Consider the following 22,561-nt stretch of genomic DNA (forward strand, 5'->3'; position numbering starts at 1 on the left):
TCTCTGTTTTTAAGGTCTCAAATGATAAGGTTGAGCATACCAAGGAAATCCAGGATGACCTCCATATTTTACGGTCCATGACCTTGATTACATATGCGAAGTCCCTTCAGAACAGAACCTAGATTACCGCTTGACTCAATAACAGGGGATAATAATTTTGAAGAGCGGGGCATCTTTTAATATTCTGCCTACCACAAGTACCTCCATATGATTGTTCGAGAATTACATTAGGTAACGTATGTAAAGCCCTTAGAACTGTGTTTGGCATGTAGCACTCAGAATCTATGCCAGAAAATAGCCACGTCCTCAAAGTTATTGGACTTGATTAAAAGTACTAGTTAGCTTAAAAACATAGTCCCTGAATGAATTAAATTATTTCTTTCCTATGGAAGTCTGATGAAAAGATAGGACACTGGCCAGTGCACTCATTCTGTTTATCAGGGGATATTTCTCTGTAGTGCTTGGCTGCCATCAGATTGTGTTCCATGGAGGACTGTGCGCGCACACACACAGAAACACACACACACACTCTTATGCATACACACATATGTAAATCTTAACTATATAAAGGTGCTGCCAAAAGCTGAAAAGACGTATTAAAAATTAATTTTTGTGTTTGTCTGTATTTTTCATGCATTCTTTTAAATTTTTTTAAAATTTAAATTAGATGTGAATGTCCCTTCCCAAAGATCTTCTGATTCAATTTGGGGAGAGTAAAATGTCAGTAGTGTTTAGGCCAGTCTCTGCCAATTGTTACTCTTGTTCTTGGGCTTGTGACACGCCAGTAACACATGTGATCAACTGCTTATTTTTAAGACCTCTATCTTACAAAACATCAGACTTATGCAAGCTCAGACTTGGAAAAAACAGATTTTATAAATAGAGTCCAAAAAAGTGCTATATTAAGGATGCGTAGGCATCACTTTGGTTTTATTTTTATCTGATGTCATGTAAGTAGGGTATAGAAATCTGAACATGCTTTTGGAGCTCTTACAACAAACCTAGTACTGTCAGGTGTGTAGGAGGGGGACGTCCACAGAACTAGGGCATGAACTCTAATCTCACAAGAGTTACTTTCTATTGGAGAAAACAAAATTGGCACATGAAGCAAATAAGATTTCAATCTAGGCTTTTATTTTAGGGCCTTTTTCATGTCGTGTGATATAAATTCAACTCAAACTAGCCTGAGCAAAATAGCAGAAACGATCGTCTCACAGGGGTGGCCTCTGAAATGTAGAGGTTGAGCCAGCCTCAGTAATATCACAGAACCGTGAGATTTGAATAGCAAAAGGGCCCAATCTTTGTTGCTCAGTTGCGATTTGGCCTTCTGTGTGTTGGCTTCATTCTCTTAGTCTTCTTTATATGTTGTGGGGAGGGGTTTGTGCCTATGGACATATGACCACCAGCATCTCCAGGGTCACAGCCTATGGCTCATGACTGAAGGGGAAAGAGGAAGCTTCTCTTCCATCTCAAATCGCAGCAAAGGACTCTCATACACCACCCCATTGGCCCAATACTGGGTGTTGGGTGGTGCATTACAATTTTTTTCCTATTCCCCCTACTGTGGCCACAAGAGGTAGACTTTTGTGATTGGCAGAGTCACTAGCAGCAAAAGGGGTGAAAAGATGCAGCCTACGAGATATAGAAGTGAAGATAATGCAGCAAAATTTGGATGAAGAGATGCTGGGGAAACAAAAACAACAGATGTCCCTTAAACACATTTACGACACTATACTGCATTATATAATCAATAGGTGTAATAGGCAGAATAATGGTCTCCTACCAAAGACACCAAGGTCCAAATTCCCAGAATTTGTGAATATTATGTTACACGGCAAGGAGGTGTTAAGATTGCAGATGAATTTAAGTTTGCTAATCAGCAGACCTTAAAATAAGGAAATGTTCCTAGGTGACCCAGGTGCGTCCAGTGTAATCACAAGGTCCTAAACGTGGCAGAGGAATCAGTGTCAGGGAGAAAGTGAAATAATATGAGAAAGACTCAGTAGGCCATTGCTGGCTTTGAAGATGGAAGGAGGAGAACCAAGGAAGGCAAGTGGCCTCTAGAAGCTAGAAAAGAAAAGAAAAAAGATTCTTCCATATAGCTTCCAAAAGAAACACAAACGTACCAGCACCTTGATTTTAGCCCAGTGAGATGCATTTCAGACTCTGACTTTCAGGCTGTAAGATATTAAATTTGTGTTGTTTTAAGCCACTAAGGTTAAATGAGATCACATTTGTAAAGCACATGGCAAAGTTCCTGAACACAATAAGTACTCAATAAATACTAGACCCTACTCTCATCACCATGATATTCAATCCTCAAAAGAACCTACAAGTTATCCAGATCACACATTATCTCCACTTTGAAGTTGAGAAAATGGAAGTTCAGGAATGTTAAGCAGGATTACCTAGCTAATAGGTAAGACTTCAAATTCTGGTTTTAATTTAGTCTGCAATCTAATTTCAGAGAGATCCAGAGGGATTCAGAACTCCCAGTGTACCTGCTGAAATCCTTTTCCAGCTGCCTTGTGCTAACTGAATGTTCTATTTGTACTCCAGGCTCTTCAAGAATATAGGTGACTGTGTGTGTGTTTGTGTGTGTGTGTGTGTTATGATGGTGTTGGGGGGAGTGGATATGGTGGTCATCTATGGGCAGCATAAGCAAAAATGCAGAACTGGAATGAAGCATGGTCACTGATCCTGGAATCATAGAGATGTTAGAACTTAAAGCAGAGGACACAAATTCTTAGCTTTGGGGCCAAATCTGGCCTACCTACCCACATATTTAAAACAAAACCAACACAGAAAATAAAACAAACTATACTGGAAATGGAATGCATATAGGTAGGTTTTACATGTTCCATTTTGTCACCGTCCCACCTTCTTCTGGCCAATTCATACATTCACCTGCAACCTGCAAGGCATAGTTTTTAACCTTTGGCTTAATGGGACCTTATAGACTCCCATTAAAAAAATGAGATGTAAGTAGGTTAAGTGCCTGGCTATAGAAACACAACAATATTATGGAAGTCACGATTTCTGATCGAGGCAGGGACAGTTTTTAATCCATACTATGGACAGATGAGGGCCACTTATATAAGGTTTTGATAAGCTGTGCAAAAAGGCTATGTTTTAGGATTTTTTTTTGCTAGTGTGACACAGGCTAAAGGCAGATGACAGGGTACATATACATACAGCATGAAGCCAGCTTAACACACTCCTTTTAAGATAAATAATATAAAATAGAGAGTAATAATGGTGGTGTGCCATGAATGAGTTACAGGCGTGTAGAGAAATTTATCCCCAGCCAGAGGGAAAGCTGGGTGGGGCCTCATCCTAGATTTTCCTTGGACTGGTTATGATTGTGATGACAACCTGATTTGATTGTCAGATGTTATATAAATACCAAATGTTGGGAAGAGGGTATAGCTTGGTGGTAGAGAGCATGCTTAGGATGCATGAGGTCCTGGGTTCAATCCCCCGTACCTCCACTGAAAACAAGTAAACCTAATTACCTTCCCCCCCAAAAAAGACCAAAAAAAGAATAAACTCATATTTTTTTCATTTGACTTCTCAGAATCATACAGCACATTGCATCACATGGCTCCTTACAGTGGCAGGGAGCCAGGCAGCAGGTGTTACTCAGTCGTTTTTGCAAGTGTGTGCATGAACTTGGTCATAGCTGTTCAACACTTCTTTTGAGTTATAGGTATTCTTGGCTGTATACGTACATACTATGTTTAAATGCCATTTGAAATGTCTTTCAAAAAGATTATGCTGTGATTTGGCATAACAAAAAGTTACCAGGAGTGGAAATAAGCCTGGAAAGGGAACAGCAGATTGTAAACTTGTATCAGTAAGGTAAATACGGGTTATTGAGGAATGACCAAGATTCCACATGTTCTTACAAATCAACCATATAATAGACTTGAGTAACTACAACAAAAGTGTTGCTTACTTCAGTTCAAGGTTGGAGAAGTTGCCAGGTACCTCAGAATAATAAACAATAGTAACCTTGTAAGAGCAGTTTGAGTCGCAAGTACCTTTCTTAAGACATCAAACATCAATTTATCAAAAAACTTCCTGATGTTTTTGAATAGAAGCTGCTGAATTTTTAACAGTTGCTGAAAAAAAAAAAGACCTATGAGTTTAGTCATGAAGGAAATGACATTTTTTGGAGGTACAGGCACACCTTTTTATTTGGTTATTAGAATTTGGGGTAGGTGTATCAATTAGCTGACTACTTTGAACTTGATTACTAAAACTTTTGGCAGACAGAATAATTAGCTGTTGCTGTGTACAAAAAGCCCCTCCACCAAGTCCCAATGTCATAGGACAAGCAAACATTTATTTAGCTCATGTGTCTTGGAGGTTAGCAGTGGTTTGGCCAACGGTTGCTGGGCTCAGCTGAGGTGGTTCTGCTGTGCTCCAGGTGTCTCTTAGTCTCTTGTTGGGACCAGCAGGCTTGTCCAAGCACATTCTCCTCAAAGTCATGCTAGAATTACAAACAGCAAGCAGAAGCTATGAAGGCCTGAACTTGGAACTGGCATGTTATTTCTGCCCCATTTTATTGACCAAAACAAGTCACATGGTGAACTCAATGTTAAGGAGTGGGGAAACAGAGAGTTGATTCTCATTATAAAGTTAACCATGAACACAGAATTAGTAAATACTGAACCATTGCTCCTAGGGGAAACAGGTTAGCTTCCTGTGAGCCTCTAGTTACATTTTCATCAACAGATAAATACATTTTTATGTGTATTTTTGTTTAAAGATTCCACATGTAATATATATTGTTGATTTATTAACACTGATCCCAGGGCTAACAGTAGTATAACTTATGCCTGAAGGAAGGTATCTAACACATATATTTTCTCTATAAGGCACATAACAGCCTTCTTGTGCTTAAGAACACAAAATAGGACATGAGCACAATGCTTGGGGCTGTTTTATACAGTGAAATCACCAACAAAAAAGCATAAAAAATGTAAAAAGAAATGTGGTACTAAATAGACTACAGAAAAGACAAGTTTCCAATATAAGACCTGCAACAAGAAGGCAGAGCACTGTCTTGCTTGACCTCAGCTGAGAACTCAAATTTTTTTGCCACTCTACGCATGCCTGTGAATGACCTTGAAAGTTACATGAGTACTGATTTCGGGGTTACAAATAAATGTTACTTAGCAAGTAGGTAAATTTGAAATGCCAAATCCATGAATAATGAGGATTGACACTGCTTTGCCCCTTAGTAGAAAAAACTTCAATGTTATATGGCAAAGGAAGAATTTAATAGGGGCCAATAATGCAGACTCTTGGGCCCCATCTTAGACTTACTGAATCAAAATCTGCATTTCGGATTCCCCAGGTATTTGTATGCATGTTCAAGTTTGAGAAGTACTGTCCTCGATACCATGTAGGGTACATGCATACCAGAGGCTGGAAGTTAAACCCTGCTAACATCAGAGGTCAAATGCATTAATAAAGGTCTGGGAAATAATAGGACAGCCTCTCTAAGGTGAAAGATAAGCTATTGCACCTTGCAATTCCTGTTAACAGGGAAGAGGCAGAGCACTTTGTGGGCCTCTGGCTTTTGAAGGCAGCATACACCACATTTGGGAATACAGCTGTGACACATTTATTGGGTGATCTGGACAGCTGCCAGTTTGAGTGGGTCCCTGGGCAAGAGAGTGCCCTGTAGCAAGTCCATGCTAGAATGCAAGCTGCCTTCTATATGGTCCCATGCCACAGCAGATCCAATGTTGTTAGAGATGTCCCTGCTATGTGGAGTCCTAGACAAGCCCTAACAGGAGAGTCACAGTGCAGGACCTCCGGGTTCTGGAGCAACGCCATTCCTTTGACAGCAAGTCATTTGGAAAACTGCCCCTAGCATGCCACTAAGAGTCTGGCTCTGAAACTCAAGTGGTTATGCAACAATGGCTGCCCAAGATGATCTGGACATTTCAGATTTACCAACTCACAGTGGGGTGGGTATAGCAACAATCTATCAGATGGTTAAGGTGAAAGAGGAGCCAATCGATTGGAAATCCCTTGGAATTTGAAGACGAGTAGCCAGAAGAATATGAGTGGAAGAGCTGGTTCCTCCAAGAAAAGTAAGCTCTGTATAATTATTGTTTTCTAACTCTGTAACTGCTCCTCTCCACGCATGCTCTCTTTTGGGTGCAGAGCAGTAACACGCACCCTACCCCGGGGTCAAATCTCTGGAGTCATCATTGACAATGTGGGCTCCTCAGAGGGATACCCCCTTTAAACACCGTCTCTTTAATCTGTGCCTGCCCCCACCCCCACCCCCGTCTCCATGGCTAATACCGTAATTAAGTCTCATCATTTCATTCTGGCAAATTTTCTTCATCATTGACAAATGGTGTTTCTGCATATCTGATTATTTCTTTCATGCCTCAAATATTTATTGAGAATCTACTGGGTTAGGCCTTGGGGAAACAATGTGAAGAATTAGAAAAAGACGTTGCTGCAGGCCTCATGGAATTCGCAGTCTGGTGGAGGAAAGAGATGAAAATCCTGCTTCCAATCCTTCAGGGGTTCCCTGCTGTTTTCGGAATGAAGCCCAGATGTCTTGACCGATTTGTCTCTCTTATCTCTCCAGCATCACCTCCAAACACTGCCCTTCTGTCTTGCAGGCTCTGCAGCCACAGTGCCCCCGTTCCCTTCTTCAAAGCACCCTCCTTTCTGCCTGGCTAGCATCTGCTCTTTTAAGGGCTCACTCCAGCTGTCCACCTACTCCAGGAAGCCTTCTGGCCACTCCTTTCCCCTTTAGCTGTCCTTCTCTGCATTTCCATTACACCTCATGTTACCACTATAAGTATTACACTTTATTGTGATTCTTCTTCTTTTGTACACTTCTGCTACCCTACGGTGGGCTCAGCTTGGTGTACCCAACACTTAGAACAGCGTTTGATTCAAAATAGTTACTTGACGTATTTCATCAAACAGAACTGCAACACCAGACAAGGCCAACACATCACTTCCGCACCTGGCAAAGGAACTTCTTGGCACGACTCCGGTGTCCTCGGGCTTGGGGCGGAGGAGCCTCCGGATGGGCTGCGACCCTGATCCCTTCCTCAAGGAATAGGACTCGACGGTGCGCCCCCTAGCGTCTCCGGCGGATGCTGCAGGAATGGGAGGGCAGCAGCGAGCACGCTGTCCCAGACTCGCGCTTGGCGCATGCGTGGCAGAGGAGCGCTTGCTCGGCTCGGAAGAGTCCAAGCGTGAGGGGAGAGAGCCATGGATCCAGATTCTTTTCCCTTCTGCAATAGGAAGCTGGCCCCATTCTTTTTCTATCCGATTGTATCTTCACGTAAAGCGTGAAACTTTACGTGTGGTTTGGCAGGGAGCGAGGATGGAGCTAGAGTGCTGTTAAACTTTTCTCGGTCTCTTGGCGCCCCTCCCTGGGGGACAGGGTTGGACGGTCCCAGGTCAAGGCGCGCGGGGGCGGAAGCGGCGGCGGCTGCTGCGGCGGCTGTCAGAGCTGGAGAGGGGCCGGGCGGAGCGGCCATGGAGGGTCAGCGCTGGCTGCCGCTGGAGGCCAACCCCGAGGTGAGCGCTGCTCGGATCTCGGCCTGAGGCCGCGGGCAGGGGCGGAGAGGGCCGGGCTGTCGCAGCCAGTCCCGGGCAGTTTGTCGCTAAAGCGTGTTCTCTGTTTCGTTTTCAGGTCACCAACCAGGTGAGTGAGATGCCTTGTCGCTCGAGACCCGGGAGTCCTACTTGGCCGCCTACACCTCTGCAGTCCCCGGGAGTCTGGGATTTAACTCCGTGAGGGCCCCTCTTGCTCTGCTTCAGGCGGGCGTGCCCTTTTTATGGCCGTCTCCCTCCTACCTGGGTCCTGGAGATGCTCCAGGTGCCTCAGCCCCTCCTCTGGTTCCATTCCCCCGTCATCTCGTTTCCTGGGGTTTTGGGCTCTGAGGTTTGAGGGACGTTCACCCTGTATTTCTATTCCTTTTTATGTTTTGCCTCTTGCTAGTGCCGAATCCATAATTGTCCCACCCCTGTGTCTTACGGGTTACTAATTTGTCTACAGTACCTGACTCTAAGCTTTGTAAACTCGCCCACCCAGTCCTTGTAATTTCGTCCACCGCCTGCACCATGAAATCATCTTATAATCATCTTCTCTTGCCCCATCAAATCTCTTCTCTTCGCCGCCACGCCCCCTTTCTCTTCCAGTTCCTTAAAATTGGAATTTAGTTGCTTTTATACCATAGGAAAGGTCAGTTCCCACGCTGTCCTTTGCCACCTATAACCCTTTAAGTTCGTCTGGTTGTTGAAGGTTTGGGGAGGGAAGAGGGAACATTTCCCAGCCATTCGATTAAAAGGACAGTAAGTGATACCGGGTGTAAACTTTTTATTTGCCCAAGTGTATTTTGTGTTAGTCTATTTTTTTATTCTCAACAGCTGGTTTGCCTTTTTTTTTTTTTACCGCCATCTCAGTTTATCATATGGTACACTACTACCCTCCCAATCTTCTCATCACCAAGGAATAATGATTTATCATGTCCTTCATTGATTTTTGGTTTTAAAAGCTAGTGGAAAATTCCTTATATAAAGAAAATAGATAGGAATGCTTTATCTTGATGTTGTCGGCAAACCCTTCAATTTCTTATTCAGGTTTATTATATACTTTTGAGATGACAGTTATTCCCTCAACTCTTGTCTCTTTAATAATCTAGAAGTGTGCAAAGTTTGAAACCCAGCATATTTTTATATTATTCTTAAGGTGGCATTTTCTATCAATGTTAATTTTCTGTTAATTTACTCCCTTTGACATTTACAGTTTATTTTTTTCCCCCTAAAACATTTTAACACCTTTGTAAAGAGAAAATCTTCAGGGTAAAGAAGTCAGCATTTGGAACTTCTTATTTAGTGCCACAGGAAAGAAGCATACTTCTCTCAGACCTAATCCAAAATTTTTTTATACCTTTGGGAAAAACCAGTTTACCATGTGTCTGGACTCTGTTCTTCCATTGAACTATGTGCCTGTTTTGATTACTGTAATCTTACTGTAAGTCTTGAAATTAGAATAGTATGAATCTTCAAACTTTATTCCTTTTCAAATAATTTTAGGCTATTTTAGTTTCTTTGCCTTTCCATGTAAATTTTAGAATCAGCTTGTCAATTTGTACAACAAATTCTGCTGCAATTTTGATGGTGAATGTGTGACTAAGTTTATAGATATATTTTGGGGAAAATTAACATCTTAACAATATTGAATCTTGCAATCCATGAATATGGTGTATCTCATTTACTTGGATTTTCTTTGATTTCTTTCAACAGTAGTCTGTCATTTTATCATGTTGATCTTACACATTTTTTGTTTATATCTAAATATTTGATGATTTGTGGTGCTTTTGTAAATGATACTATTTTAAATTTTTAATTTCTGGTTGTCCATTGCTACATATAGAAATATAATTTATTTTTAAATGTTAACTTTTATCCTGCTGCTGTGATAAACTCAGTTATTCTAGTGGCTGTTTTTGGTAGCTGCTTTGGGATTTTCTGTATAGACAGTCATATTCTTTGTGGATAGACTGTTCCATTTGTCCCATTTCAATCTGTATGCTTTTTATTTATTTTTCTTATTGCACTGGTTAGGACCTTTGATACAAAATTAAATAGGAGAGGGAGAGAGAAGATAACTTTGTCTTATTCCAGATCTTAGAAGGGAAACATGATCTTTCATCATTAGGTATGTTAGTTGTAGGGTTTGGGTAGATGCTTTTTGTCAGATTAAAGAAGTTCCCTTCTTTTCCGAATTTGTTGAAAGTTTTTGTCATGAATCAATGTTGAATTTTCTTAAGTGACTTTTCTGCATCATTTAAGAAGAAGTAATACCAACCTTACATAAACATAGGAGAGGGGATGCTTCTCAACTCACTTTATGGCCAGCATTACCAGTCAAGCCATAATAAAACAAACTGCAGACTAATATCCTTCGTGGACATGGATTTTAAAATCCTCAGCAAAATAATAACAAAGAAAATGCAGCAATAAATTAAAAAGGATAATATACCGTGACTAAGAGCAGTTTATCCTGGTATTGTTAAGCTGGATCACCATTCAAAAGTCAGTCACTGTAATTAACCACATCAACAGACTAAAGAACAACTGTTTTTAGATGGTTTTCTTATTTATTTTAACAAGATATGTTTGTATTATTGGAAATTTATATTCTGTGATTCAGCTGCTGTTGGACTTTGTTCCTAAGTAATGTTGGTAGATTATAAAACACAATCACTTATTCACATCAGTTGTATCAATTAAATAATATTTGGGGAGCAGCTTTTGTGATATCAGGTATCTGAGCAAGAGCTGGTTATATTTGGTGATGAAAACATTCATGGTTTTCTACTTTTCAATCCAGTGGGACGATAGACAACAAACAAGTAAGCAAACAAGTAGTTAGCAAATTGTTATAAATACGTGCAATGGAGAAAAATTAATAGTACTGTGATGAAGACCATCAGGGAAAGCATACGAAGTTGGATGGTGACAGGAGGCCATTCTGAGGTGACGTATACAGAAGAGATATTATTAGTATATGATTGTACACTATTTCTGGCACACTTTGGTGAGGTTAAGTTTGTTTTAAATTTACTTATTAAAGAAGTAATGTGCTTTTAGTGGGAAAATGGACACGTATCTAAGAAGTGATTAGTTCTAAACAAACTTTTTGTACTTGCTAATTCTCTTTGTATTAGTGGCAGAACTGAGACTAGAAAATGAATAGAAATTTAATTAACTCACTTAGAATTTGGAAAACTAATAAATTAAGCCACAGATAAACCCCAACAACAATGTTCATCTCCACCCTTTCTTATTTCCTCAATTTAATGGAATGGTAGGTAGGCCTTTTACTTATCTTGATTTCACTCCATTACTATTTGGTGGTTGCATGCGTTTTTGTTACACTCAGTATGAACAAACCCTGTGTGATACTCTAATGATGCCTAGTTTGTGTAAGAGTGATTAACACATGTTTACTATATGGAGATCATTATTAACTGTTAGACATTAACTAGTAGCCGTGTCAGTAGATGTGGTAATTTTGTTGGCTAATATGCCATCAGTCCCTTCTAAGTATATTTTGTCTTGCTGTAGGTAGGACTTAACCCAGAATAAAATCAATTAAATGATAGAAAACATTATTTTTAAAATTTAAGCTCTATTTCATTTACATATGTATTTAAGGAGGTAATAGCAGATTGTAGCTGATGGGAAGTTACAGATAATTAAGCATCAGGAATTATAACTTTTTTAAAAAGGACATTTTGTGATATGGGCAATCAGCATTTCTTTTTATGGTTATACTAGATTTTCATCTTGACTGTGTTTTATGATTTGACTATAGCACAGCCACATTATATAATTTTAAACATTGTTGTGTTTTAGAACCACTGATGTTTGATAGGGAAATTCCCTAGAAATATTCCTAATTGTGAATTTTATTGAAGAGGCAGAATGTTTTCTGGCATAATGTATCATGTCCAAAGGAAAATCAATCTATTTTAGTATAAGTTTTCTGTTTAGCTTCAGTGCTCAGTGTTGGAAAAAGAATTAGAAGTCATCTGCTGAATTATTGCCACAAACATACAAACTTTCAGTAATGAGTGTTTTCCGTCTTGGGAAGAACATGCTGATTACCCTGTCCTCTAGCTGCCATCTCCTGTTTCCCTTCTTTGTAAATTTTCCACAAAGAATTGTCCATAGAAGCTCGTGCTACTTTCTTATCTCCAGGTTTTTTTCTATATTCACTCCTATCTAGTTTGCTTCTATCCTCACCGTTTCATTGTAATTACTTTTCTCAAGTTTACTAATCACTACTTTGCCAGACCCAGTGTTCACTTTTCTGTCACCAAATTTCTTGACCATTCAGCAACATTGGATAGAGTAGCCCACTCCATCCCTCTTGAAACGTTTTGTTTCTTGGCTTCTGGTTTTTCTCCTGTTTCTCTGACTGCATCCTAGATTTGCCTTTGCTAATGATCTCCCTTCTGATTTCTAAGGCATTCCTCACAGCTTTGTCCTAGACTGCTGGTCTTTCTGTGTATAACCTCTCTCTAGTGATGTTTTTGGTTGTATAGCATTAATACTGCCACATAGTTGATCATGTGTTCCTCCAATTCCTGACTTCTGTACAAAATTGGAAACTAGTATATTCAGCTACCTCTTTGATATCCCCGTTTGGATGTCTTATAGATTTCTCAAACTTAACATGGCTGAGAAGGAAATCTGGATTTATATCCTCTCAGCTCTCCTCCAAACCCACTTCCTCAGTCTTTTAAGGGTACCGCCATTTATCCAAAGCCCAAGACGATGTCATTGAGTCTTCTTCACAGCAGTGCTAATTTGGAGAGACCATTCTTGTACTGATTTAATTTCTTGGCTCTCAGTCTCTGCTCTGAGTCCATGGGCAGTTACCTAACCTCTTGGTACCTCAGTTTCTTAGTTTCTTATACCCTCACCTAATCTTGTAATTGTTGTAAGGATGAAGTAGATTACTGCATGTAAAGTATGTAGCACGATGTCTGGAACAAAGTATGCACTCTGTAAACTTAGCTATTTTTAGTATTCTTTTCTTTCCCTAACCTCTCAGATCCAGTAGATCTGTAACTTTGGTAGACCCTTCTTTCAGAATCTATCCTCAGTCTGGCCATTCTGTTCATTTCCATGATGACATCCCAGTCCACCATCATCCTCAGTTTGGACAACTGCAGTTGCTTCCTAACTAGTTTTTCTGCTTCTCCCTTTACCTCCCTAAAATCTGTTCTCAATGTACACACCAAGGTGGTTTTCTAAAAATGCAAATCATATCCTGTGTATCCCTGCTTAAAGCACTCAGAACACAAAATGGCCTTCCACTGCTTGTCCTTAGAAAGCAGTTCAAGCTGCTAACCATGGCCTGACCAGGAGGTGCTGCCTACCTCTCTCCCGCTGGTGCTGGGCTGCAGTCTTTGAATGCCAAACGTGTTCCTGTGTCAGTTTTGTGCTTATCTTTTGCTTGAATCATTCTGATCTGGGTTGTTTCATGGCTGATTTCTCTCTTGTCATTTGTGTCTTAAAGTTACCTCCTCAGTGAATCTTTCCTTGATTAGTTGGCTAAATCCACTCTTGCCCCCTCCACCTGCCCCAGATCTGCACTAACATCATGTCTTGTTTTATTTTGTCATAATACTTAACCACCTTGTGAAATTATCTTGTTTATGTGTTTACTTGTTTATTGTGTGTTTCCTACTATGAGAATATAAGTTCTGTGAGAGCAAGGACATGTCTGAAGTACTCGAAATGGTGCCTGGCCCATAGAGGGTTCTCAACAAATAGTTTTTGAATGGAGAAATGAATAATCTGGAGTCAGAGGTTGCATCCAATGCACTTAATAGATATTAATTGAACACCTTTATGTTAGTCTTATTTGATTGGCAGTGTGAGTAAAAAGTTAGGGAAAAGTATGATCCCAGTTAAATTTTAATCATTTATATATTTAATCTGCTTTTTGATCATTAATTGTGTTCTCAGTTTGATACTAATCACTCTCACTATACTTACTGCCTTTGGAGCTTGGTGATTTTTATACTCTTAAGCTTTAGCTGACATGGAGTAAGTTCACAGCTTCAGGGTAACTTACCAATTTTGTGCAGACTGTTTTTTCACTACAATGTTTACCTGTTACTTGTTTGCAGCACAGCTGTGAAAATTACCCTTTATGTGTACATTTTGTTTTATAATTTTGTAGCAATACGACTTTTTGTGGGGTACATAAAATGAACAAATAAATTGAAATCCTTTTATCAGGGTTTATGATACTTTTCCTTGGCAGTGTGCTTTTTTGGGCTGTCAGTCCTGTGCAGGCAGTATTTAGAGCTGATTAAATAAACATGTGGTTTTAGATTAGAAGCCAAGTGTTTCTGTCCTACCTCTTTAACTTGGCACAGATAAAAACAAGTATATATTAAACATTTGTTATAAACATCGCTTAACAGACATATATAGGCATACAGATTATCCGTTAAAATAGAGGTGTAATCTTTAGTTCAGTTCAACAAATATAACTTGAGTGTCTATGGTTTGACTAGGCAGTGGGATTAAAAAAATGAATAAGATACAATTCCTTCCCTTGACTTTGCAGTCAGTTTTAATCCTTTTTGTTTCTAGATAGAATTAAATATTGAGGAGGGCTAAGACTAAGAATTTTGGAGAAAGTGAAGAAAGAAGGGGGAGATAATTTGGAATATTTTATTGAACTTTATTAAGTCTCGAATCATGAATAGGATTCAGATGAAGAATGGGTATTAAATAAAGAAGTCTTGATTTCTGTGGCCCCAGACTGTTGTAGAGCATGTGACTTGATGAACCTAAAATATGTTGAGTACATTCTGTTAAGAGAAGTTTTTAAATTCAGTATATTTCTTATTAGACATATCTAGGACTTTGTTTTCGACCACTCATATTAAGTAGAGTTTCTTCTACAAGCAGAGAAATGGAGGCATGTGGAGAGTGGCCCTTTAAACAGGAAGGTCTTGTCTTATACAAGCTGACTGTGAGATGAATAACCCTGTTTACATAATAGGGCATGATTTCCATTGGTTTTGCAAGGTTTCATTTGATGATCTAAGTACATGTGATCATTGTTCATGGAGAAATACCGAAGGCATTTTTTATTTTTAAATTTCAGATAATGTTAGACTGGTAGATACTATAATGTACTCTTGACGTAAGGTATAATGATGCATTTTTAATATGATTTTTTATTTCCTTTGCTCCTTTTTTTTCTATCATATAAAACACATTTTGTGATAGTGCACTTTTTAAAATTATCAGCTTCATTCAGTACAGACATTTTTTAAGAGTTTATTGTGAAATTGATGTCATTCTCATTATTATGTTTTTTTTCTTTTTCTCTCTGCAGTAGATTAGAGTCTGCTGTTACTTTACTGTGAATTCTTAAGAATTTTGAAAAATCACTAGTTCTTTGTTTCAGTTGTTTTGCCAGATGTAAGAGAGACATTGAAGTTGTGTAGGTTTCATTGTGTACTAGAAGTTACTTATAACAAGCAATTTTCTAGTGTTGACACAAGTCATTTGGACTTTTTTGGCCTTAAATACTCTTTGCTCATTGATATAACTTGTCTCTCTCTATCAATCATCTACCTTTAAACCTTCAGGCGTTGCTTTTGATAAGTAGGATAAATTATGTTGGTCTACTACTAAAGTAGTTCTTTATACACTGGAACTTATGTGCATTTCCTTAAAAATCAAATGTTGGAAATGAGTTTAGCATATCAAGCAAGCCAACTTGTATATGTTTGGTGAAGTTCTGACTAATTATGTCTAACATCAAAGTAATGGATTTTGAAAAAAGGAGTTTTGCTTAATATGTTATAAATTTTAAGTGTTTGTTAGCTAATATAAATAAATTGCCGTCTCTTTGCACCTTCTTCATGGAAAACTTGCTTTACTTCCTTCTTATAGAATATCAGTAATATTTCTACCTTCCTTTTTTTATGAATCAGATGCACAGTACATACACTTTGATTATTTCCCAGTTAACACTACCAATTTTCTTCCCTTTTACAGTTTCTCAAACAATTAGGTCTACATCCTAACTGGCAATTTGTTGATGTATATGGAATGGATCCTGAACTCCTTAGCATGGTGCCAAGACCGGTGTGTGCAGTGCTGCTTCTCTTCCCTATTACAGAAAAGGTAATTGTTGAGTAAGATACAGTTTCCCGTAAACGCACAGTTCTCTTTCAATGTTGAATGAAAAATATACTATAAGAACAAACAACTCCCTTCTTGCATAAAATGAGGAAATCTAGGCAGTGGGGACATCTTAAAAATCTACTTTTATTAAATACATGTATTTAGATTTTAATTTATAGATTTGACAGTGAAGCCCTGAGTTAGTCTTTTAAACTTGGGTAGTTTTCTTTGTTTTATGAAATGTGGTTAGTTTGCCTCAGCTGTTTCAATGTGACATTTATCACATTTTGATGTACATACTTTAGAAGTGTTAAGCACTAGGATAGTCTTAAATCTATTTTAAAAAATACATGAATAAAGAATATCTATTTACAATTTCAACATATAAAGTGTGCACATTTTTTCAATATATATGAAAAGAAATCTTTGTTTTAAGGAGGTGTGGGTTACATTATTTTCAGAATATAGTTGATTTGGATGGGAATCATTAGGTTTAAATACAGTTTAATTGGCAGATTTAGTATGTGTTGGGGATTTTAAATAGCTGTTCTTAGATCTCAATATCTAAATTCAAATCTCTGTGTTTCAAGCTTTTCTTCTACAATGATGTCATGTAGATATATGTATTATGGAGCCAGAACTTTTAAGTTCATTTTAAAACAGCTTTGGTCTGTATCCTTCTGATTTTTATTTTTAAACTTAGAAATAATAGGATGAACTCAGCATTGTAAAAAATGAAGTAAATGGGAAGATGAGAAAGAAATGAGTAAGTATTTATACTTACTTATATGAGTAGAGAATATAGTGGCATCTGCCCCTTTTTGGTATTTTACAGTTTGGTAGGTCCCTATTTCAACTCATAAGTGACATAGTTAAGTCACTCAAAGGATATCTAGTGGATGTTTTAGGAGGTATAAAGTGTTTTAGTCTTTTACTTCTAATTTAGAAACTGATTATGTAGTTACGAATGACTTCAGCATACTGATAGCAGAAGAAGTGTCATGGATACCTCATTATCCTTTAGATAAAGTCAATTACAGTGTCTTAAATGTGCTTTGTTGTAGTGCTTACCACCTAATGACATAGGTGAAGAGACTGTAAATTTATTTCTCTCTGATATTTTTGTTGTCTCTTGACCACGTGTTTTCACTGTGGTCTGACACAATTACTTTTTTTTTTTCCTGTACTTGTTCTGTATCATTTTAGGATTATTTTCTAAACATTAAACCTTGAGAAGTTATCAATCTCATTTTGCTTTGTCACCAAGGAATACTGATACTAAACAACAACAACAAACTAAACTGTATGAACATTTCAGCATAAGACATTACCATATTGAACCTTTCAGTTTTTATCAGTTGAAGTTATAAAATGAATTAATGGTTCAGAATTTATTCTAAAAATATTATTTAAAAATTTGACTTAAACATTTCCATAAAAATTATTTTTTAAGGCATAGATATATTTGTTGCTAAAAGCAGTTTGTTAATTATGGGTTTTCAATAGACATCATTTGTTTTATTGCAGGGATCAGCCAACTTTTTATGTGAAGGGTCAGCTAGTAAATATTTTCAACTTTGCAGGCCTTATAGTCTCTTATAATTATTCAACTTTGCCTTTTAGTATGAAAACATTCATAGAAAATACAGAAATAAAACTTTACTTATGAAAACAGGCAGTGGGCCAGATTTGGCCTGTTGGCTGTAGTTTGCTGATTCCTTAGTCTGTTGGAATCTGAAAATGATAGGAAAACAATAAACATAACAATAAAATCATCTTTCTACCCTCTTTTTTCTCCCCACTCATTTTTTAACCTCATTGTTTTTAAACTCTTTTTGCAATTGGGAAAATGAGGCACAGAGACATTTAAGTAACTTACCAAAGTCACACAGCTAATAATGGCAGAGCTAGGTTGTGGGTTCAGGCTGTCAGATGTAGAGCCCACACTTTTGACACTCATTCTTGTACCATATTATATTTATAAGCAGTTATAGATAATGGTGGATGTAATGAATATTGTGTGCTCATTAAATATAGTGTGAATTTTATTAATGTGATTTAACAATATAGAAATGTGACAAATAGAAAGTAAAAATCCTTTAATCTCTCATCCAGGGATAACCTGTTTTTTTTTTTGTATCCTTTCAGTCTCTTCAGTGCCTATATAAAGTAAATATTTTGAAAACATAAATGAGAATCAGATTAATGTATACTGATCTATATAACCCCTTTGTAATCATGGACAGATTTCTAAGTCAGAATATATAAATCTATTTTATTCTTTTTAAAATGGTTTAAAGTATTCCATTAGGATATGCCTTGTTAACCAAATCCTCATTAATGGATATTTAGAATTTTTCCAGTTTTACATTTAAGTCCTTTTTAATGTATTATTTTCACATCTAGACTATTGACTTTTTTAAAATAGTATGAAGTATTCAGAACAGAAGAAGAGGAAAAGATAAAATCTCAGGGACAAGATGTTACATCATCAGTATATTTCATGAAGCAAACAATCAGCAATGCCTGTGGAACAATCGGACTAATCCATGCCATTGCCAACAACAAAGACAAGATGCACTTTGGTAAATAATCTTCCATTACTGCTGTTTTTTCCCCCCTTAAGTTATAAGCTAACTTACTGAGCAGTAGGTGGTGCTCTAGTTCTTTCTTTCAAAGCATTAAATAAAGCTTTTCTTCCCTTCCTTGTATAATAAGACTGCATATACTATTAGAAGAAATATTAATCCTTCTCATTCTTTTCTGTTGTGGATAAACAGAGGTTTAACAGACAAATAACTTAAGCCCTATCATTTATCCCAGTATTCTTATATTCCTAACTTAATCAGTGAAAGGGTTTTACCTAAAAAATAGCTAGGATACTTCTAGAATTTTCATGTATCAGTCTCTTTGAGCAATCAAACCTTTCCAATTTTATCATCTTTAATATTCTCAGAATCTGGATCAACCTTGAAAAAGTTCCTGGAGGAGTCTGCATCAATGAGCCCTGAGGAACGAGCCAGATACCTGGAGAACTATGACGTCGGTACCTTTTTCTGTCTTGATCTCATATGAGTGCAGACTTCTGTGGGACTGTAGGTTCTGTTTGGGGATTTATCTTGAAACCATAGTTTTAAGCAATTATGGATTTTGTTGTATCCATTAAAAAAGGCCTTTTATACTTTTCAGGTAACATTATCTGAGATATCCATAAATGTTGATAAATTGCCACTTGTTTTCTACGTCCAGAGCTGAACGAGAGGGAAAAAAGCAGTTAAATTTACAGACTTGTATCTTATGATTCAATACTCCTTACCATTCTGTCCCTATAATACATACTTGGCAATACCTTATGTGTCTTTCACTGGGAATTTGGAACAAAGCTGAAGACCAATGGAAAAAACAAAGGTTTAAAGGGAGACGTTAGAACAATCTCTAGCTATTTTACCAGTGTAATAGTATTTTTGCATGTGTGAAGACATAGGCCACGTAGTCTAGTTTTAAATGATTGTACCATTTCATAGAATTGTTTTAGATTGGTATTTAAGTTTTATTATTTTTGAGATCTGTTTTTCTTGTGAAGCCTTTTCACCTTTTAATGACAGTAAATAAATTGTAAATTCTTTGACATTAGAAGGAGTGTAGTGTACAAATTATTTGGCTAGAACAATGTGTTATGCAGAGTTCGTGCCCAAGAAATTCATTGATTTGATTATGTTGTTTTAGCATTCTAATATATTTTGATTATTTTAAACTGCTTTTTCTTTAAAGAACCTCCAGATCTCATAAAACATCTTTAGTTTATATAAAAATAAAAACAATATAAAAGTCACCAATAATCCCACCAATGAGAGATAGCCATCCTTAATATTTTTATAGGGAGTATATATGTGTATACACAATTTTTTAAAACAAAAATTGATCACAGTGTAATTTTGTTTTATAACTTGCTTTTTTCACTTAACTTATCACAAACGTATTACATACCAGTAAGTATATATTTGACATCATCATTTAATGGCTGCCTAGCTTTCCATTGTGTAGTATTTTATTTAACCAATAAATTATTGTCAGAAATTTAGTATTTTTCTCTTTTTCACCATTTAAAAAATACTACAAGGTGTATCATTATAGCTAAATCTTTACAAATGTCCTTAATTATATATAATTATGTACAGTTATATGTAAATATATAAATTCCTAGAAGAGAAATTGCTGGATCAAACAGTTTGCATGTTTTTAAAGCTTTGATAGTTACTGCCAAATTGCCATTCATAAAAGTTGTACTCTCACCTGTAATTTACTTCTTTGCCCATTTCTCTTCATCTTTGCTAATAGTGGGAATTATAAGAGCTTTTTTTTTTCTTTTTTAATTCAGGAACCCAAAATCTTTAGCTTCTGGTAAAAATGCATGCTTTTTGCTCCACATTTCTAAACTGCTGACTGAAGCTGCATGATTAAGCATAAATACAGCCAGAGCTGCAGAATAGCATGTAACCTGGAGAAACAGATGAGCTAAGCTTCTTCAGTCTCTATCTGTGAGATGCTTACTTTATTCTAGTCTCAGTTGAATAAAGTGTTCAGTGTTAGTTCTAACAATTAAATAAGGGAAACGACTCCCCCTTGCACCTGGCAATCACAAATAAGCAGATACTTCGTTTCCTAATTCTCCAGAGATGTGTGGGTTGGAAAGCACAGCAGTTCATTTGGTTACTCAGAAATCATTCTGAAATGGCGTTAAATTGTTCCAAAAATTTCCTCCAATTTGTTGTTTCTTAACAAGACTCGAGATGTTAAAATTTAGTATGAATTGTTTTTATTTAAATAGTTGGAGATAGTCTTTTTCCCCCTGTTAATCCCTTGTATTCTTATTCCAGGCTATTCGAGTTACCCATGAGACCAGTGCCCATGAAGGTCAGACTGAGGTATTTCACATTTTTCAAAACTTTTCTTGTCATGTGTAAATTTAACCATAGTGTTATTGTATGAGGTATGGTTTTAGAAAATTACTTGCACTGTTTTTTCCCCTTTGAGGGAGTTTGCTTATGTAAAAGTAGTCATGAAGTAGCCCAAGGAAGTGTTTTGACAGACTGCTAACATGCAGTTTGGTAACAGCCATCTCAGTTTGCCTAATCATTTAGATGGTCTAGATTACAGATTGTGTGCTGTTTGATTTGGGTAACAGGTGCTCTGTGTCTTCCCCATCAGGTTCCTTTGACTTGCAAGTATTTTGAGAAAAATACCTACCTTGTAGTAGAGGTAGATAGCCTGTATGGTTTTCAGGGGTCTTTATCATGCTCGGCTTCTAGCATGCAATGAAAATAATAGCATTTGCCGTATAGGATTGCTGTGAAGATTAATGAGTTAATCATATAAAGTGCTTAGAATAGTGCCTGGCATTTAATGGGCTTTCAATAAATATTAGGTGGTAGTTTTATTTTCCAGGGCATTCAGAAAAATGAATGTGAATGGCAGAGGACGGAGCTGAAGCAATAGGGTGAAGCCAGATCAAGGGGCAGCTTGGATTTTATAAACAATGGGAGCCACCAAAGATGGTGTGTTTAGTGTTCAGCATAATTGAATTTGAAGTGAGTTCATGAGTCACCTCTGTAGAGGTTGGCTCTGGAGTCCAAAGCTCCAGGGAGATATCTGGAGTCTTTGGTTGGATAGCAGTTAGAACCTTAAGAATTCTACAGAGGAAGAAGCATGATGAGCTGCAGTAGATCCCTGGGGCATGTAGGTGTTAAAGGAGAGGGCAGAGGAAGACGAGCCAGGAATAACAGTGTCCTAACAACCAACATCATTGATTCTCTCTGTCAGAACATTTTCATGGGAATGGAGTAGGCAGGAGCCTTATTGCAGGCAGAGATTTGTAGACTAAATAAGAAATCAGTAAGTTGAGCCACCGGAACACAGTAAGTAGTCTCTTTAGAAGACTGGCCATAACATGCAGCCCCAGAGAGTAATTGTTTACTTACTTATTTTTCCCCATCCCACCCCACCGTGATTGCTCAGGCTTTAGCTAATCCAGAAAGCTGTGCAGTAACTGCACCTCACTTATGCTTCATTAACCTATACTGAAAGTTACTGGGAAGATAAAAGAACAACAATGGGATATGAGGAAATTAAATTATGTGTTTTAAAAATTGTGAACAAATAATCAGTGATATAATAATGGAAGCAGTCTGCAAGTCAAATGTCAAGGTAAGGATAAAAAAATCTGAAAGTATCTTATTTGCCGTCACTGTGATTTTACAAGAAGTAAATGAATGATGCTTATCTAAAAAGCAATTTCTACAGTTGTGATTTGGCCATATTAATTTAGGAGACAACCCAAATAGGGGGTAGAGATCTCCTGATGATTTATTGTTTATTTAACTTTTTACAAAAAGAATACATTTACTATACTACTCAGGACTGTCTGTACAAATTTATAGTAATAATGAAAAATAATAGAGACTGGCATGATTGTTTTACTTACATTTTTAAATAAACATGGCAGTATGAAAATACAGCAAAAAATGTTTCTAGTATTTATGTTTATTTCAAGTCTTTTTTTTAGCTTATTTTAAAAATGATTGAGATCAAACAATTTTGTGGGATTTTTCTTTTCTTAACGTTTTGTTGTGAGCATTTTCTTATTTCATCAAAACCTCTTCATAAATAATCCTTCATGGCTGTATACTTTTATGTAAATGAACCATTATTTACTTTCTAATTTTCTTAACTTTTGATGTTTAGGTTGTTTTCAGTTTTTTTAGTTAAAAATATAACTTTGGTGCTGTCTTTGCTTAGTCACTTATTGATTCCAGTTTCTTTGTTTATGATA

General features: G+C 37.1%; 1 protein-coding gene and 1 long non-coding RNA gene across 3 annotated transcripts in view; one reads left to right on the forward strand and one right to left on the reverse strand.

Moving 5' to 3' along the window:
• Window positions 1-4,181: 4,181 nt before the first annotated feature.
• On the reverse strand, window positions 4,182-7,193 carry LOC140701152 (uncharacterized). The gene is made up of 2 exons (XR_012080057.1): window positions 7,010-7,193; window positions 4,182-4,495 (listed from the first exon to the last, which is right to left on the reverse strand). It is a non-coding gene; the product is annotated as an uncharacterized lncRNA (long non-coding RNA).
• A 34-nt stretch (window positions 7,194-7,227) lies between these two features.
• The window catches only part of UCHL3 (ubiquitin C-terminal hydrolase L3), a 36,589-nt gene continuing 21,255 nt past the window's right edge, over window positions 7,228-22,561 (forward strand). Inside the window, exons 1-6 of one of the 2 annotated variants that reach the window (XM_006210291.3) lie at window positions 7,228-7,572; window positions 7,688-7,699; window positions 15,604-15,732; window positions 18,161-18,317; window positions 18,689-18,774; window positions 20,610-20,657. In XM_006210291.3, coding sequence (XP_006210353.1) covers window positions 7,531-7,572; window positions 7,688-7,699; window positions 15,604-15,732; window positions 18,161-18,317; window positions 18,689-18,774; window positions 20,610-20,657 — 474 coding nt within the window. In that variant the 5' untranslated portion in view covers window positions 7,228-7,530. Of the gene's footprint in view, window positions 7,573-7,687; window positions 7,700-15,603; window positions 15,733-18,160; window positions 18,318-18,688; window positions 18,775-20,609; window positions 20,658-22,561 lie in introns of those variants that run through there. The other variant, XM_072976363.1, reaches the window with a different exon arrangement.

The sequence above is a fragment of the Vicugna pacos genome, chromosome 14 (assembly GCF_048564905.1).
Source record: "Vicugna pacos chromosome 14, VicPac4, whole genome shotgun sequence".
In the NCBI taxonomy this organism is placed as follows: Eukaryota; Metazoa; Chordata; class Mammalia; order Artiodactyla; family Camelidae; genus Vicugna; species Vicugna pacos.